This window comes from Chelmon rostratus, chromosome 13 (assembly GCF_017976325.1).
Source record: "Chelmon rostratus isolate fCheRos1 chromosome 13, fCheRos1.pri, whole genome shotgun sequence".
NCBI lineage: Eukaryota > Metazoa > Chordata > Actinopteri > Chaetodontiformes > Chaetodontidae > Chelmon > Chelmon rostratus.
Window position 1 is genome coordinate 25,584,999 of NC_055670.1, and position 17,089 is coordinate 25,602,087.

Here is a 17,089-nt window from a genome sequence, read left to right on the forward strand (position 1 = left end):
ACCAGACTGTGAAAGACTGTGTTAAAGCAGGTCGTGTTTACTGTTAATGAAAAGGTGAACGTTAATTGCAGGTCAGTGAGTCAGCCTCCAGTCCATGCACCACCCAAACCTCTACACCTTTACTTTCCTCCCCGCTACATAAAGAAGACACCACTTCCTGCATTAGCACTGAATCGAGTCTAATATAGATAAACGTTGTCGTTGGTGATATTCTGGATTTTGTCACTGTCAACAAATCCCATAACGACGCCCAAACCTACTAACAAGTATTATCTGTGTATCCAAAGCCTGATATATCTTGTTCCTTTGTGCCATTGAGCTCCTGAAACTAATTAAAAACACATCAGTGAGTCACAGTTTTGCACTGGCTGACACTTTCCTTCATTACCATGAACACACACTGAATCTTATTTTTACTTCATCCCACATACACTCCTCCTGCTGCTGTAAATACTCACTGGAGCACTGAATGTGTATTAATCCGCAGCTGAAAATAGTCCCCAACAAATGTGCTATGTACTCCTGTTTGGGTAATATTTGCTAATAACTGAAGTGGCCAGCTGTTTTAAGAGATTATCTAGCTTTTATTGAAAGTCAAAGTATGTGTGAGGTGTTTTTAAAGGGTTAAGTTGTCAGTTGGCAGCAGTGGGCCACAGACAGGGCGGGGGTGTGGGTAGGTGCTGAGAGGCAGACTAACACACTGTTTTCTCCATTAACCAATCAACTGATTTTTATTGGAGAAAGTACTAAGTAGATTAATCCATAATGAAAAGAATCACTGGTTGTAATCCTGTGCGACACAGATCAAAAGTGAGCTCCACCTCAACCATCTGCAAAAGTAAAATCCTTCTACTGTGTAGTATTAGTACTTTTACTTAAATAAAGACTCTTCCTCTGAATACTTCTTCCACCACTGTGTTGTTCCTTCGGAGCATCGTTTGCTTGCTCTTACCTTCTTACTTTCTCAATACATGTAAAATAATACTTCCAGAACAAAAGTAAAGCGAGTGTGAGCTGCTACCTTTAATAGACTTCATATATGGGGTCAAAGAGGGGAATAAAACTAAAGCATGGTGATAAAGTCTTTTTTAGCACTGAGATTACTAAAACTCAGATTTCAGTCATTGGAGGTCAAAGCACTGAATCTCCAGTGTCAGTTTATGATCTCATTTCTGTAAAATTATGACCTATAAATATAGAAAATAAAGATTCTGCAGTTATTTGACTACATAAAGAGTTGTTCTTAAAAGTGAATGCTTCTCAGACATTTGTCAGTATGTTTTGGATTGCATCTACTTTTATTGTTTGTAATAATGTTTTGAAAGGTGCCATATAAATAAAGCTAATGACTCTTCGCTCTTGATTAAACTTTATTGATCCCAGTGGTGAAATCAGTTCGCAGCAGCAGCAGCAAATGAAGCAAGATGTACAAATATAAGATAAATTGTAGTAATAAAAACAGTAGTGGGTTAGTAATAAAATAATAATAACAGAGAGGAGAAACCAGGTTGAAGATTCCTCAACATCTTTGTCAAAACAGTGACTTTCTGATCACGTGGCAATCAGTGGCACAGTCGTGCACGTGCGTGTGTGCGTGCGTGCGTCAGCGGCGGATAAGAGGTGAAGCAGCGCAGGCGGTGTCCGGCTCACCATGCGCGGCTGCCGGCGGCTCTGTGTGTGCGCGTCGGACCCGGCGAGCATCCGTCTCTCATGTTGGTGCTCAGCGCGTCACTAAGCGGACCATGCGGCTGTTCAACGTCTCAACTTTGCTCCTGTTCTTCTTCAGCTCAGGTACGGACACACACAGCTTCTCTCTCTCTCAGCACTTCACGGGATTGAACGCGACTTTTAGGCTTTCACACCCAAACTTCCAAACCCGCCTCTGTGTCTTGTTTGTGGGAGAAGGAGCGCAGTGACTGTGGAGGGGTCGTTGCTGTTAAAACCGGGAGACGCAGCGCGCACAGCTTGGAGCGATCAGCGCTGATCCAACGTTGTCTTCTCTAAAAGTTGAGCATATTCGTGATGTTGCCTGTTATTAAGATGTTTAAAAGCTAAAATCTGGATGCACTTAGATTAAAGTATCCCACATCTTTCCTACTGATAGGAGATTGTAGTGTCTTAACGCTCGCTGTGGCGCTGCGCTCCTGCGCGTCTGAAACGATGCAGGTGAGCTTGCATGCAGCCCAGTGTGACCCCTCTTCACACAGTGAAACATCGCCCTGAATGTGAGCTCTTCGTTATCTTTTTGTTCCTGTATAATGGCAGTGGCACACTAAAGAGGAGCGTTTAATGGCGTTTATTTCATCCGACTGTGAGTGAGTAAAATATCAACGATTTTAAAACATCACTAAATACGATCTGAGGAGTAAAACATACAACATTTCACTGTGAAATGTGGTGAAGCATAAAGTCTAAAGTAAGTAAATATTAACCACAACTTCCACTTCAAAGCTTCTAATGTGAAACTATATGTTTACTGGCTGTTGTTCAATGCAACTGCAATGCAAAGCAAAGTTTTAGACTGAGGTTTGATCATTTTGTGCATAAAATCTCATCTTCTTGCTCATTTGTTTAATTGCAAATGCAATTTTCATTCCCATTTCCAGCGTATGACCCTTCATATGCTATGAAAGGGGGAGTATTTCTCCTTCAGCTGCTTGGAGCTGCTCCCTCTCAACACAAACAGTGACTGTAGGTAAACTGTGCAGCAGCATCAACACTGACAGCCGTGGTCAGATTGTAAAAATGGATTAAAATAACCAGCCAGTGTATCAGCGGAGGCTGTTTCTAGTGGTTCATTGCAAACTGTTTAAACTCTGAATAAATTAGTCTTCTGAAGGAGACTCACTGAGGGAAGTTTTACAGCAGAAGTAGTGAAATATCAACTATCAAAGCAAGACATGATGAAATGTTGCAACAATGTGCCGCTGAAATAGACGTACCACCAGCAACTCAAATGCAGATAAAAAATTGAGCGTGTCTGTCACATCAATTTGAAATGGTCAGAGTGCAAGAAACCAGAAGTCAGAATTTTCACCAAAATGAAACTGAATTTCACTCTGAGATGAAACTCAGTAATTTTTTATTCATGATACGAGAGAAAATAAATGGAGCATCTAAATGAAAAATGAGCAAGTGTCACGGCTGATGGTGGAGCCCATGTAACCTGCCGAAAATGATTGAATGAAGATAGACAGATTTGATAATTGACAGTGTGTGTGTGTGTGTGTGTGTGTGTGTGTGTGTGTGTGTGTGTGTTCGTGCGTGTGTGTGTGCACGCTGCAGGGCTGGCTCTGCAGATTCAGTGCTACCAGTGTGAGGAGATGACACACGACTGCTCCACACCAGAGTTCATCGTCAACTGCACCGTCAACGTGCAGGACATGTGCCAGAAGGAGGTTCTGGTGAAGGATGACGGTGAGTCTCATCTCCTGGATAGCTCGTTCCTCCTCTCGGCGGTCATAAATATGTTTTCATCTCTGCTCATTTTTTCCTGTCAGGGTGTCTCAGAGCAGAGCAGACAGACGTGGCCTCGATCCAAGAACATCGGACTAGATTCCGGTGATATGAATGTGAGACTTTTGAATGGAGGGACTTCATTCAGAGTAGAAAACTGAAGTGATAGGAGTGATTGGACGGGAGTGGAGAACTGTGCAGGGCTGTACTCTCAAAGTGCCATCTAGTTGTTGGAGGGCAGGATTGGTTTGTTTGTATGGTGCAGCCACAGCATCGGTGTGTGCATTGTGTCGCTCGTTGTATTTCTAAATTAGTTGAAGTGTTTCTCCACAAAAACAGAGCAGGGAAAGTGTTTTTATATTGCTGGCATGGCTGAAGCATCCTCTAACACAAAGAAGCAGCTGCTGTGAGCTGATCTGAGGTCAGCAGGGACAGGCCCTTCAGTGCTCTATTAGAGGATGAAAGTCTTAGCTGTAGGTCAGTATTGGAAACAGCACTCATGGATATAAACTGTTTCAACCGTTTCCGTTTGAGGAGGAAAATGTATCAGCCTATGCGGTGTGTGCGGTGGCAGGTATGTGTCCTCAGCAGGCCTTTCCAAAAAACCTCACATCCTGCCAGTTTTATGGTCCCAGACGATATTAGCTTGATGCTTCGGTATTGGTGCATATCTCGGCCAATAAAGTACAAGAAATTGCAGCAGACTAACGTCAAAGATCACAGTGTCACCACCGCGGCTGCAGCAAGGTCATCATGGTCATGGTCACGGAGCATTTTATCGTCTTTCAGCTCGTTGTTTTAGCAGCAGTTCAGTATTTTTCTTACAGCAAACAAAGTGAAAATGAACGTGAATATTGGACTTTATTGGGTTTCTAGAAACATGAACAAATATGTGCTAAGTTCTAAATAAGTTACTGTGTGCTAGCAGGTTAGACAACCACTTTAAAACAACTTTATAATGTGATAATATGTCAGTGTTGTGTTTTCAGCTTGTTGCGCTGCCACCAAGTGGCCAGAACGTCAATTAATACATGCAAATACAAATTAATACAATTTGAATTTGACTATTTTAAAGAAAAGTCAGGGGAAACATTGACAACAGAACATTTTGACCAGCTGGTGGCGCTAGATGAACAGTCAGGCGATGGATACATCCTTTCACCACCATGAATGTCTTTACGTAAGTTTATTGATATCTATCAGTTGTTGAGATATTTCAATATGGACCAGAGTAGAGCACTAATTAGCCGACCGACTGACATGACTATCCCTAGAGCCACGCTGGCCAAAAATGAATATACACTGATACATTTTTTTAAAGTGGCAAATATGGATCAGTGTTGGCCCCACAAATCCAGCATCAGTCTGGTTCTACGTTATGGAAACCACAACCTCACTGATCTCAAAAGACCATAATTGTTGTGGGTGTCTTTTGTGTCTTAAATACTCAAAATTTTGACACCAAGTGCAAACCCACCAGAACATCACTCACTGGTTTGTGGACTACTGTTTCGAAGAGTTTGGCTTCATGGCCATCGCCATATTGTTTTTTGGAGCCACAACAGACCATATTTGGATGAGATGGTGGAGCTGAGTGGATACACATTGCTACACCTCTCTCCTGATTGGATCTGACTGAGAACCCGGGGATACGCTGTGGTAGCGACTTGTCAATCACAAGGTAGCCCCATGCTAAAGCATCCCCTGCTTTATCGCCTGTTTGACTCTAAGTGGCACCATAATTTACAACATGAGCATCATGCTCCATTGAAGAACACTTGAAAGCAGCGATTGAGACCATGAACTGTTTACTGAGGTTAACAAGTGAGATGTAGGCTCATTTTCTTATAACTTTACAATCTGACTTCTTTTTGTAACCAGTGGATTCGCCCCCTGCTGGCCATTAGAAAGAATGCAGGTTTAAGGCCCTTCGCATTGGCTTCACTGCTCAGACCCAGAAGCTCCGTCCAGTATTTGATACAGTCACAGTGAAGCGATGAACACCTGTCCAATCTGGCCGTGTATGTACCCGTGGTGTTGTTTTGGCTCATGTTGTGCTTCTTTGCAACTGTTCAACAGACTGGAGACAGAAAAACCAGCACAATGTGTTGTGGATTATCGAGTGCAGAGGGGTTGTTTTGATTGGCGCATAAGGCCGGAACTCCAGTCGGCTAAAATATGTAGTGCAAATATGACACAATAATGACTCGTTTTCAGAACAATTAAAGGACAAAGCTTAGACTTCCTCAGCTTTGGTTTACATGTCCAGCAGCTGCTGTCGTTTACATTCATTCAGTCACATTAAACCTTTTCCAAAACAATTCTGAAACTTTCTGTTAGCAGACTTTTAAGCATGGGTCACTCTGCCTCTGCAGGTTTTGTAGTGCAAAGCTGCTTTTTACAACTGAATAATGAGTCTCTGCCGCGTTTAGGTGCCTGTTTGCTGCAGGCAAAGGTGCAAGGTCACTCTTACAGCACGGGCATACTTTGTTTTCACACCCAGCAAAAATTGAGCCCCCCCCCCCCCCCCCCCCCCCCCCCCCCCCCTCTGCTGATGAGCAAAAGCAATAAGGTCCTGTCTTTGGAAATGTGGCTCCCAATCCAAAGGGCTGGCACACGGCACTATAGAGTCGACAGTTCTTTAATAAGAAAATTTCCGCATGAATGCTCGTGAACATCCCAGCCTTTATCTCCCCGTGTTATCGTTATGGCTGCTCTGCATGAAAAGGAGGGCTTCAACTGACCGCACCTTAACGCTATTTGAAACGCAATAGATACGTTCACAGTTGCCCTGCCACCTCTGTGCAGTGTGCTTCAGTGATAAGAATATAAATCAGTGGGTTGGTTTGATTCTTCCTACTTGCCCTGTGATTGCCTCTATAAGCCTGTGCATGCAGCTCTATAATGTATGCATAAAGGACGCAGAAAGGCTAATGTACGTCCTCAGTTGGGCTATTTTCTGTCTCAAATATTTGATTTTGTATCCTGGAGGACGTTATCCATCTCCTACAAGTGAGCGCTCAAGATGAGAAACAGGCTGGCAAAATTTTGAGGTATCGCTGAAGAGCGGAGAGACGTGCATTCACAACCTCCACTCCGGCGATGGCCGTTTGTCTGTTGGCCAGCACCCAGGCGCTCCCTCTCCCATCCCATCTTCTGTTCCCATCATCATCATTCCCCTCTGATTACGTGTGGAGAAATGATGAAGAGTGTGCTCTTACCTCGCCGAGGACCGTTCCTCTCCCACTGTCTTTAAAGGAGGGATGATTGCCACGCTCCAGCAGGCCACCTTTCATTTCAGCGTCCTCTGCCTTTTTTTTTTTTTTTTTTTTTAAAGGAGGGGGAGTAAGATGTACTGAGATGAGGGATATGAAATTGTCTTGCCTTCAATTTCTCAGGGGCAATTTCCAATGGAGGGTGACTAAATTAATATAATAACACACACAAACACACACCGAAACAGCGTGGGATTAGAGTTTGCTGTAATAATTTAGCATCTTATAATGGATAAGTTATTTATGCAACACAGATGTAATACTTCTGGCTTTTTTAAAGCTGTCAGAATAATATTTTAAAGATGAAATCACGATGTGTATGATAGACAAGCTAACTCTGCAGCTCCACGCAGACTTTTAGCGTCTTTCAGCTCATTGTTTTGGTCTTCTGGCCCACAAATTTATCACTGGCCAAACGTCAGACAGACACAGTTAGCAACTAGCTGTTGATTTAGCATTTAGTGGCTAAAAAGACAGATGTTTCTCTCAGGTGGTGGAAACCAAAACAGAGCTAAAGGAGGTTGAGTATTGGACTTAAAATGGTCGAGTGTCCAGATGCAACTTCATTTAAATGAATGCTAATGCTGTCACATGTTTTTCTTCTCTAGCTAGTCGCTAACTTTGTCTGCTGCTTGGTGCTGGACAGGTGTAGCGGACAGTTTGCTGTGAGCCAAAAACAAACAAAACAATGAGCTAAAATCTGTTAAAAAGCGACACAGAACTGAGGAGGCCTGCAGAGTTAGGGGATAATTGAGAGTTCAACAGTGAGATCATGACCTTTAGGCTCATAAATATTGATTAGTGCAACTTTAAGTAAAGCTGGAAATTTGTAGATCTGCAACATTTGTTTAGCATTGATTAAATTTTTTAAAAGCGTTGCCAGCTTTCTTTGACAGCAGCAGCATCATAACAAACGAGCACTATAGCAGAGTTTTGCGGCAAGGAAACAAATTAAAACACACAGTTTGATGAATAACTCGAGTAAGTGACCTCCATTAGCAGCAAGAGCATCTCTAGCTGATTTCTTCATGATACTGTACAGAACCAGCTGCCAGCTCTCGAAAACCTGCCTTAGGATAAATGCTTAATGTCACGCAGATGAGTGTGTCTCAGCCACTGTCCGCCGCCTCGCCCGCAGTTTGTCTTCACACTGAAAAGGCTGAAAAGGTGAAGTCGTCATCACGGCATCCACAGAGGCGGCGCGCTGGGTGGAGCAGCGATGACAAGGCAAATGAGCGTAATGATTCCCCTCGGGTTCCTCTGAAAGGCAGAAATCAGAGAATAGTGGTCGATGTGTCACAGCGCAGCACGGTTTGCAGGTGATGCTGATGACGCTTGATAAATAGCATCTTACTGGCTGAGCAGAAAATGTTTTTATTAAGAAGTCTTCACGTAAGACAGTTTAATACAGACATGAGGCTGAAGTGAGGAGGCCTGAAGCTTGATTTCACTGCCTGAAACTGTGGACAGGGGTTCAGTGTTTAAAATCAAGAAGGAAAATTCAAGACTGCCAGCAAATATCATCAGGGATTTCTGATGATGTCGAACATGAAGTCAGGAGCAGAGGAGAGCTTCACCCTGTAATGGTTCACAGAGCTTTTACACTGGTTTTATCATGCTGCCAGTTCCTGGACCACTTTGTCTGCAGAGTGTCTCGTTGAGACTCTTCCTACCTGAACGAGGGTTTATGAACATTGTCTTCCTGACTTTGGGGCTTATCTAAATTGGCTTTTGCAATTCACGAAAGTTAATTTACTGTAACGGAAATGAGGATGTGTTTAGTCACAGTGGTTTACTTTCATTTGGTTAGCTTTATGCTTCTACTCCACTTCGCCTCAGAGGCGTCCGTGTGTCTCCAGATATGGTGATTTTAAAGGATGAACTGTTCCTTTATGGGTCGAGAAAATTCTCCTCCTTCTTAAGATCAATAAACGTTGACTTTCTAGAGATTCTCAGAGGACAACGATGCTACGAACATCTGATGATCTTAGATTATTGTCATGAACTGGGAGCTACAATAAAAGGGAGACCTGCCACGTGTAAACACTCAAAGAAAGAAACTTTACTCCACAAAATAAACAAATTAGACCAAATTAAACCAAATTAGAGGTGGCAATAAACCAAATTAAAGGATCGATTACTGATTAAAGTATGGCCTGTGGATGGTGGTGATGTGTGAGGGTTTAGTGATGGGTGTGTGTGTAAGTGTGTGGGTGCAAAAAGTGAAGTAACTGCCTAAAGGGCAACAAAACAAAGGCAGGTAGAGAGCAGAGCGAGCGAATGACTGCGGCTTCAGTGAGTTCAGGACACCTGGTCCAGGTGCACTGACTTACTGTAATTAGTCACCTGCAGCGGAGAGACAGGTGACACCACAGGGGCCATCACAGTATGAACTGTAGATCAAACTAGCCAACAGTTTGTAAAGTAGTTAAAATGAGCTGAACCTTTAACATCAGCAGATCAATGCAGCTGTTAATAATCACCCAAAAACATCATTTATAATAGTCAAACACTCACAGCGACCGTTTCACTGCACAATAACTATTTTTACTTTTAATACTTTACTTTCTTTTACGAATATAAAGGATCTGAATACTTCTTCCACTACTGGAAGCAGTCCACTAATCTCCAGATGTGTCCAAATGTGCTCTGAAGCCTTAAATGATTCTTTTCCTCCACTTCCCTTACTTCCACTTTTAGCTTTGTGTAACATAATTGTGCTGTGGAAATTACAAATCAGTGCAGAACTTGATAACTTTTATTTCTTGATGAAATTCTGTTTTTTTTTTAATCACCTAAAATACCTGCTATCAATTTAACTGACCATTTATCTGGATGACATCTTAATGGCGGCTCGTCCACCAACTGCCGTCTAATTTCCCTGCTAAGTCGAGTTTGATTTAGACGGATAATAAAGCCCACAGAGCGGACTCAGACATGTCTAACATACTGCAGGTGATTCACCACTGAGTCCAGTCACCGTTAGGAACAAAGCTTTAGTTCAAGAACATGAACAAGTCATATTTCCTACTGCCATTTATGTTTCTGCTGGCATTAACTAACAATTTTCATTATTTAGCAACCAAACGCTGGTGTCAGCGCTGTTCTGTGCTTTTATCAGAACCACAGAGGTTCAATGATTGCTTGATTTGTTTGCCCAAAATCTCACTTTGAGGAGCACTGAAAGGTCCTGCACACACCCGGACACACCGGACAGCTTCCTCTGCTCTGTGCAGCCGGCCGTGATGATTCTCATTAGACGAAAGTGTGCGACTCCTCTCAACTCTGGAAAGTTGATAAGAAATTTCGCCCTTTTCCCCCCGCAAATTAACTCAACAGCATAATTCATAGCGAAGTGCTGACGCTCAGAATTCCCACTCACAAATGAAATTAAATCCCCCTCGAGCGCCTCTAACGTTAGAACGTGAGTGTTCCCCTGTTGTGCCGTCTGAGATTCATTTTGGTGATACTTACTCAATAATTGTGGCACAGCGCTGCATATATTCCCCGCGCTCGTAGGGGGCACATATGGAATATAATCACCACGTATCAGAGTGTGTGATGTTTGTGTGCATTTGTCCTGAATTTCAATTGGAACAGCTCTCCTGGCGATGCATAATCTCATGGTAATTAATCAAATATTAGACAATTAGCATGATAATCTAATTAAGATGTTTTACAGTTGAAAAATAACCTTCTGTGACCTGTAATAGACTTTATCTCTTCAGCTTTTCCATTAATTAGCATGTCAACCTGCGATAACCTAAACAAAGATGTTGCACCGTTGTTTGGGGGCACAGAGCTCCGCTGAGGTGTTCTCCTCGCTGGCTGCAAAGCGGCTCGACAGCAGCGGGGGGAGGTCTTCTCGAGCTCCTCCTCGCAGTTTCAGAGTTAGACTTGAAGCGCTGCGCTGTCTGGACGCATTCATCTGCCGGACGGGTGCAGTCTATTTGTGGATGCGCTGTGAGAGCAGCATTTCACTTTGGTGGCGCATTATTTCTAGTGTGCAACATTCGGAGGAAATTATATTTTTAAGCATACATGGAAGGAGGAAGCTCGTGATAAAAGTGTCATTCATGCAGGAATTGCAGCTCAAGAGTGTTTTACAACAAAGAAATCACATCCACCAAGTGCGTCACATAGTAAAGGCATCAAATGGACATAAAAACAGGGATAAAAAATAATGTAAAATAATAAAGTAGCACTGAAAGCAGTTAAAATATCAGTTCATGCTCAAGCAACACAGATATTTAAAGTGTGTGCACTGTAAATAGTTTAAAGAGCTGCAGACAGAGAGTTTGGGGGGGTCGCCCACTCTGATCTGAACATTTTGCAGAATTTGTAAAAAACCTGAGATTGTTGTAAAACTTGAAGTCCAATTACTGAAAGACGGAAAGGAATAAAACTGCTGAAGCTGAAGCATATAAGCTGAACTAATGTGATAAAATACAAGACGCGGCGGCTGGTTTAAAGTCGAAATTAAGTTTCTACGTGGAAGTATTAATGAGCACGAGGTAGCTGCAAATGGAGGTGCACCGCTGAGGGCGAGCGCACTAATAAATAGCCCGTGTGATTGGTAAGTGATTGTTTGAGGTGAGGAAAGCCATCAAATCTGTATTCTCCGTCAGTGACACTTCCCACTTTTACTACACCTCATTTTCCACTGACTGCCCGCGTTATCGGCTCTCGCTATTTTCCAATTACTGCTCGAGATAAAAACCAACAGATTATGCTGTCATCTACAGCCACGGGATGTTCTTACTTTGAGCCATTTCAAATATTTGTCCCTCAGATTTCTTTCTGTGTTGTCCTCTTTCAGGTTTGAGTAGGAACGAGTGTCCGCCGTCCTTTAAGAGTGTGACAGCCCAAATGAAAGATATAAACACAGCGCGAGTCGGGGGTTTCAGCTCTTTGTGAGGAGATGGGACATTTCCCTCCAGAGCTTTGCAGCATTTCACACCGTTTGCACTGGATTACTCAACACCTACTGGGACCTGCACTGATATTTGCAGTGTGTGTGTGTGAGACGGGAGGATGCACAGTTTAAATGAACATGCAGTTCTTCGGGTGTAACTGTTGCACTCGGGCGGAGAGACGAGTCACGCAGTACAAAGGTTATTAGAAGTTCATGTGCTCATATCTTAATTTCTTTGAAGTAAAAATGTCAGCCAAATGTTAAAGCCTCCACCCACTGACATGCTCCAACAAGCTCTTCAAGTAAATCAGTGCTTTGTAGTGCAAAAGAGGAACATATATAAAAACTGGTCACAGCTGAGGGTCTCCTAGGGGTCTCCTCTTTAATTCCTTGGCGCTCTACCCAAACTGCATTGTGATGTGGATTATAGCTGGTGGAGATAAGTCCATTTCTCTGAGATGGATGCTTTTCAGAGGAGCTTTGAAAATTGAATGGAGTCACTGGAAATGGCTCTAAATATAGTTTTCGAGTGTGTTTGGGGATATTTGTTTCTCCAAACTACACAGAAGCCTCACTTTCATTTGTGCACAGATTTGCTGTAAATAGGGCAGAGCTCAGTCGGTGTCAGCTGGGGAAACTTTCAGTCATGAAATCACAAGAACTAAGCCTGGAGGTTTTGGAGCTCTTGGTGGGCACAGATGGGCGCACGATAAGTTATCTAACAAAAGGTCCACAAACGGATGCGGAAGGATCAGCTCAGGAACTGATAGATAATTAATAGATAGTTGTCGAATAACTTAATCGAGGATGATGCAAAATATGCTACTTGAGAACAGTCTGTTACAGTGTTAATAAAGTATCTGCAGGAAGTGCAAAAGAGTCGAGCCAGAAGAAACCTGCAGTCATGAAACACGTCAGCTAAATACCAACAACTGCACGGTGTTAGGACTGGGCATTGCTGCCACGTCATCAGATTTTAGTGCATCTTGCCTTGAAAGCAGCCTCACACAGGCGTGTAGTCGAAGTTGGTTGGAGCTGTCAAACTTCTTGTATAAATAAAGTAATAAGAATGAAAATGTAAATCGGCCTTTTTTCAGGGCAGACATGTTCACATGCCAAAAGCACAGGAGTAATTAATAACTGTCATAATGGCTGCGTTCCATTTCGGTGTGTCAGTTCCTGGACCCATGTGCTGTAAGTGTAACGGCCCTGGTGAGCTCAGACCCAGAGAAAAACACAGGAGGCAGATAGAGGTTGAGACAAAAATCACTGTCTTTACTGAGTTTCAAAAAAAGCCAAACACAAGGAGTCCACTCAGGCAAACAAAACAGACAGGAAAAAGGCAAAACTCTTCAAAATCTATGGCAGAGAAATCCAACAAACACTGAGAGCCAAACGTAGCAAAGCACAAGGAAATATCACTGGGAACGAAGGCAATCTGGCAGAGACATGTGGAACTGGTGGGGATATATACACAAAGGGAAGGGAGGGAGGTTAATCAGGGGCAGGTGAGTAAGTGGCCTCAGGTGGGGTTGATGAGAGGCGGGAAAACACAGGAAACTGGAGTGACACAAGAGGTAGAGTTACAAAAATAAAACAGGAAACAACAAGACAGGAATGTTACAGTAAGTCAACCTTAACAAATGTTTAATTAGCCATCATTAATGCTGTTCCACCTGTGCTTTCTGTGCAATAACACGTCAGATGTCAGCTGTGAAAAATGCTCGTTTTCTTGAAAACTTTCAGCAGCCATCTTTGCAGGTGCCTTGTGGGAGTTGTAGTCCAGATCAAAGGTTACTGCATAGCTTCTCCTGCTGCTCTCACACGACTCCTACACTGAAACTAACAGCATTTAAACCTGGTTTCCATGTTAGGTTGAGAATAATCTGTGCATGATGCAGCCATTCATTTTATATCAAATTGCCTTACATGTCATTTTTTTGTTATTTAAGCCTGTGGGTTGTGTGAGAATATAGCTGAGAGAAACATGAATGTGAATGTTTTGGTGGCTCAAAGGGAAAGAAAGCCACAGCGCTGCTACCTGTGCAGCCGACGGCTGGGCTCGTTAGGTTAGCGGTTCTCCTGCTGGTTGACTGACTGCAGGCTTCTCTCACACAGCTGCCTCGGCATGTCCCTGCAGCTCCTCAGTTTGCATGATTAACCATCTAATATACGTTTCTGTAAGACCACTCTGCTCTCCTTCAGCCTGTCTTTGAAGTCTGAGGTTCATGCTGAAACTAACTGTGCTGCTAGTTAGCGTCACATAAAACGTTGCCGTTGTTTCTGCAAACCAGAGATGTGTTGAAAGAGTTTCTTTAAATTCAAACATCCTCATCCTGGATGTCATGAAAATGTCCCTACGCCTTGTTGCGTTTGCAGAAATGTTGCGTTGTGGTGACTGGACTGAGCGACGCGTTGTCTTTAAAGTCTCTTTGAACATGTAAATTACCACAGCGAGAGGAGGAGTCACACCCACTGAGAGCACCAGATAAAAAGCAAGAAAAGCTGTAGTTTTCCTCATTCATGGACTATTATATCACAAAACTCTGACAGTGACAATTTTATGCAAATCTTTTACAGACACAGAGCAGAGCTCAGTGTCCTGACTGCAAAATGAGTATTAGCCCAATTATACACAGATGCCGAGACGTCTCCCTTTAAGTGAGGGTCCCCTTGATGAAAGAATAGATCCTATTTATCCTTAATTACATGCCCCCATCTCTCTGTTTCTGCCTTTGTTCCCTCTCTCACACACTCACACCCTCTAATCCTCTCATTACGAGCCTAATGCGTCCATTTCCGTCCTCATTTCAGGGATTCACTACCGCAAGTCCTGCGCCTCGTCAGGAGCCTGCCTCATCGCTTCTTCTGGTTACCAGCAGTTCTGCACCGGCAAGCTCAACTCAGTGTGCATCACCTGCTGTAACACTCCGCTGTGCAATGGCCCACGCCAGAAGAAACGCCCGCAACCGTCGGCTGCCGTTACCCCGACCGCTCCGCAGCTCCCTGTGTTTTCCCTCTGCACCCTCCTCCTGCTGTCCACCCTGTGCTGACAGACCTTCACACAGCTAAGATGTGAATTGAAGCTACTACTGACAGCGGAGACAACACGAGGAGCTGTAATAACTGAGACAGTGACGAATGCGTGAAGGTATATTCTTTAAGGCGTGTGGAAGCTTTGTACAGTACTTGTTCTCTTGACTCCGCGGCTTTCTGTGGCAGCTCGCCTCCAAAAAAAAAAAAGAAAAAAAACTCACACACACACACAAGTGGGAAGATTTAATCATCACGAGTGTCAAATCACAAACATGATCATGGTGCAGCTACAGGCGGCGCTGGGTGTGGGGATGTGGAGGACAGTGCCGGGGAGGAAGCAGCTTCTGGGGGTTTTGTTGGGCAGCAGGTGGCTCATTCTCATCTGTCTCCATTTACTCACACCACGAGGTCAAATGAGACATCTTGCAGGAACGACAGTCAGTTCAGATCCATCACTCAATTATTTTGCTGTATTTGTGAACTGAAAAAGACAATGTATGACATGTGTGACAATGATTCTGGAAGAGAAGTGCAGTCAGGAAGAAAAAGGCATCAGATGAAGAAAAACAGATGGGCCAGCGATGATATTAAAGCCACCTGCAGCCCTCAAACCTCTCGGTCAGAGTGACAGCTCTCTGCAGCAGCCAGTAACACAGTGGAAGACCTGAACACCTGAAACTTTCCTCCAGTGGTTCTGTAATTGCTGTCTGCTCCCAGAAATTGTACACAGAGCTACAAGAGCATGTTTTAAACTATTAGCCCACATTTCTTGCATCTCTAATGAGTGAAATTAGAGCAGTTTGCATTGGGATGGAGCAGCAGTAGTGCAATAAGCATGTGGTATGATGAGTGGTTACATGCACTTGACCCACCAATCACTTTAGGAAAAAGCCTCACAGCAGTAAAAGTTGCTGTGATGTAATGCCAGTTACATGAGGTAAGGTGAGGACATAAACTTGCAAGAAGTTGGTGTTGTCCATCAAACTGTAGCGTTCAGCTGCTTCTGCACTGGAGTTTGTTCGGTGGTTGTTTTGGAGTCGATCTGAACCTTAAAGGTGCCCTGTGGAGTTTTCTCATAAACGAAGTCAGTAGTGTTTACATTGAGTGTTTCTCACAAAAAGGCATTTTGTGTGTGTGTTTGTGTTTATGTGTGTCTCAAGCAGCAACCTCCGATGTGTTGGCTGCATGAAAAATTAAGACAAAATAAAGCCCCATGAAAAATTAAGCCAGCGCAGAGGTGCCAAAAATACTGCAGTTCCTCGAATGGCCACTTGAGGCTGGCTCCAAAAATGCCCAACTTTACAGCAGAAATAAACTTGTTCATACATTTTTGATGGATACATACATTTTTAAAAAATATTTTTACATCCATCTTTGCTGATGTGTTGCCAAGCTGCCTGTGGTTTAGTGCAACCTGCTGTCTGTGAGTGGAATAATATGTAGTCATATAGGGACATCATATATTTAAGTGTCATGGACATATTTAGAGAACTGAAACCCTAACTGATGGCCCAAAGTTCAGATTACAACTCGCTTACGTTCAAGTGACAGTGCTCTTAATATTACATTATTACATAATATGTAATGTTTTTGAATTAAAATGTCTAGAAACACTTATGATTTATGGGATATATTTTGTTGAGGTGTGTATCTACATTATTCCAAATGTTTCCAACAACCAAAGCCAGAAAGTCTGTAATATTAATCAAGGTAGCCGTGCATTTCAATTGGTTGCCTTTACCCCTCAAGTTCCTACAATATATACAATTCCTACTATATATATATATATATATATATATATATATATATATATATATATATATTTATATGAAACACCAGGTGATGTTTCAGAGAACGAGGAAAAGAGGTCAGTGAACATGACTGAATGTAATGTGAATAAAACTTCACGTCATCCGTAAACATTTCTGCCTGAGTCAGATACATTTTTAAGACAGTTTAACAATGAAGACAGCAACTCCCATGATCCCACGCTGCATCACAACATCGCCAAGCTGCATCTTTTGTGTTCATTGTTTTGATGGAGTGCCAACCAAACCTCAGCCATATTGTTAAAATCGATACATCTGAATAACAGCGATTCAGAACAGCTTTGGACGGCTCTGACGGATGATGGGCGTCACATCAGAAAATGCCTCGATGTCTCATGACAACATATTTTGTCGTCTGATTCAGTCATATTGTCACTTTTAATAGACGAACTCTCCGACAACAGCACGCAGGATACCACTGGTACTTTATTTTTTATCAGTTAACATATGAGCCTACATGGGGACATATACATCATGAGGACATCTGATTGGTTATTCACTCTCGACATTCTGTAGATAAACAGTTCCGTCCAGCAAATAGATGTTACAGGCATCAGATTGTGATGGGAGTCATGTCG

General features: G+C 43.0%; 1 protein-coding gene across 1 annotated transcript; it reads left to right on the forward strand.

Annotated features, from left to right (window-relative positions):
* Positions 1-1,742: 1,742 nt before the first annotated feature.
* Positions 1,743-14,699, forward strand: LOC121616608 (ly6/PLAUR domain-containing protein 1-like). Its single transcript, XM_041951450.1, has 3 exons — positions 1,743-1,791; positions 3,286-3,417; positions 14,461-14,699. The coding sequence occupies exons 1-3, from the start codon at positions 1,743-1,745 to the stop codon at positions 14,697-14,699; spliced, it is 420 nt and encodes a 139-aa protein (XP_041807384.1).
* Positions 14,700-17,089: the final 2,390 nt, after the last annotated feature.

Coding starts and splice junctions, on each gene's coding strand:
- LOC121616608 (XM_041951450.1), top strand. CDS start 1,743: ATGCGGCTGTTCAACGTCTCAACTTTGCTCCTGTTCTTCTTCAGCTCA. Junction 1,792..3,285: donor CCTGTTCTTCTTCAGCTCAG/GTACGGACACAC, acceptor TGCACGCTGCAG/GGCTGGCTCTGCAGATTCAG. Junction 3,418..14,460: donor GGTTCTGGTGAAGGATGACG/GTGAGTCTCATC, acceptor TCCTCATTTCAG/GGATTCACTACCGCAAGTCC.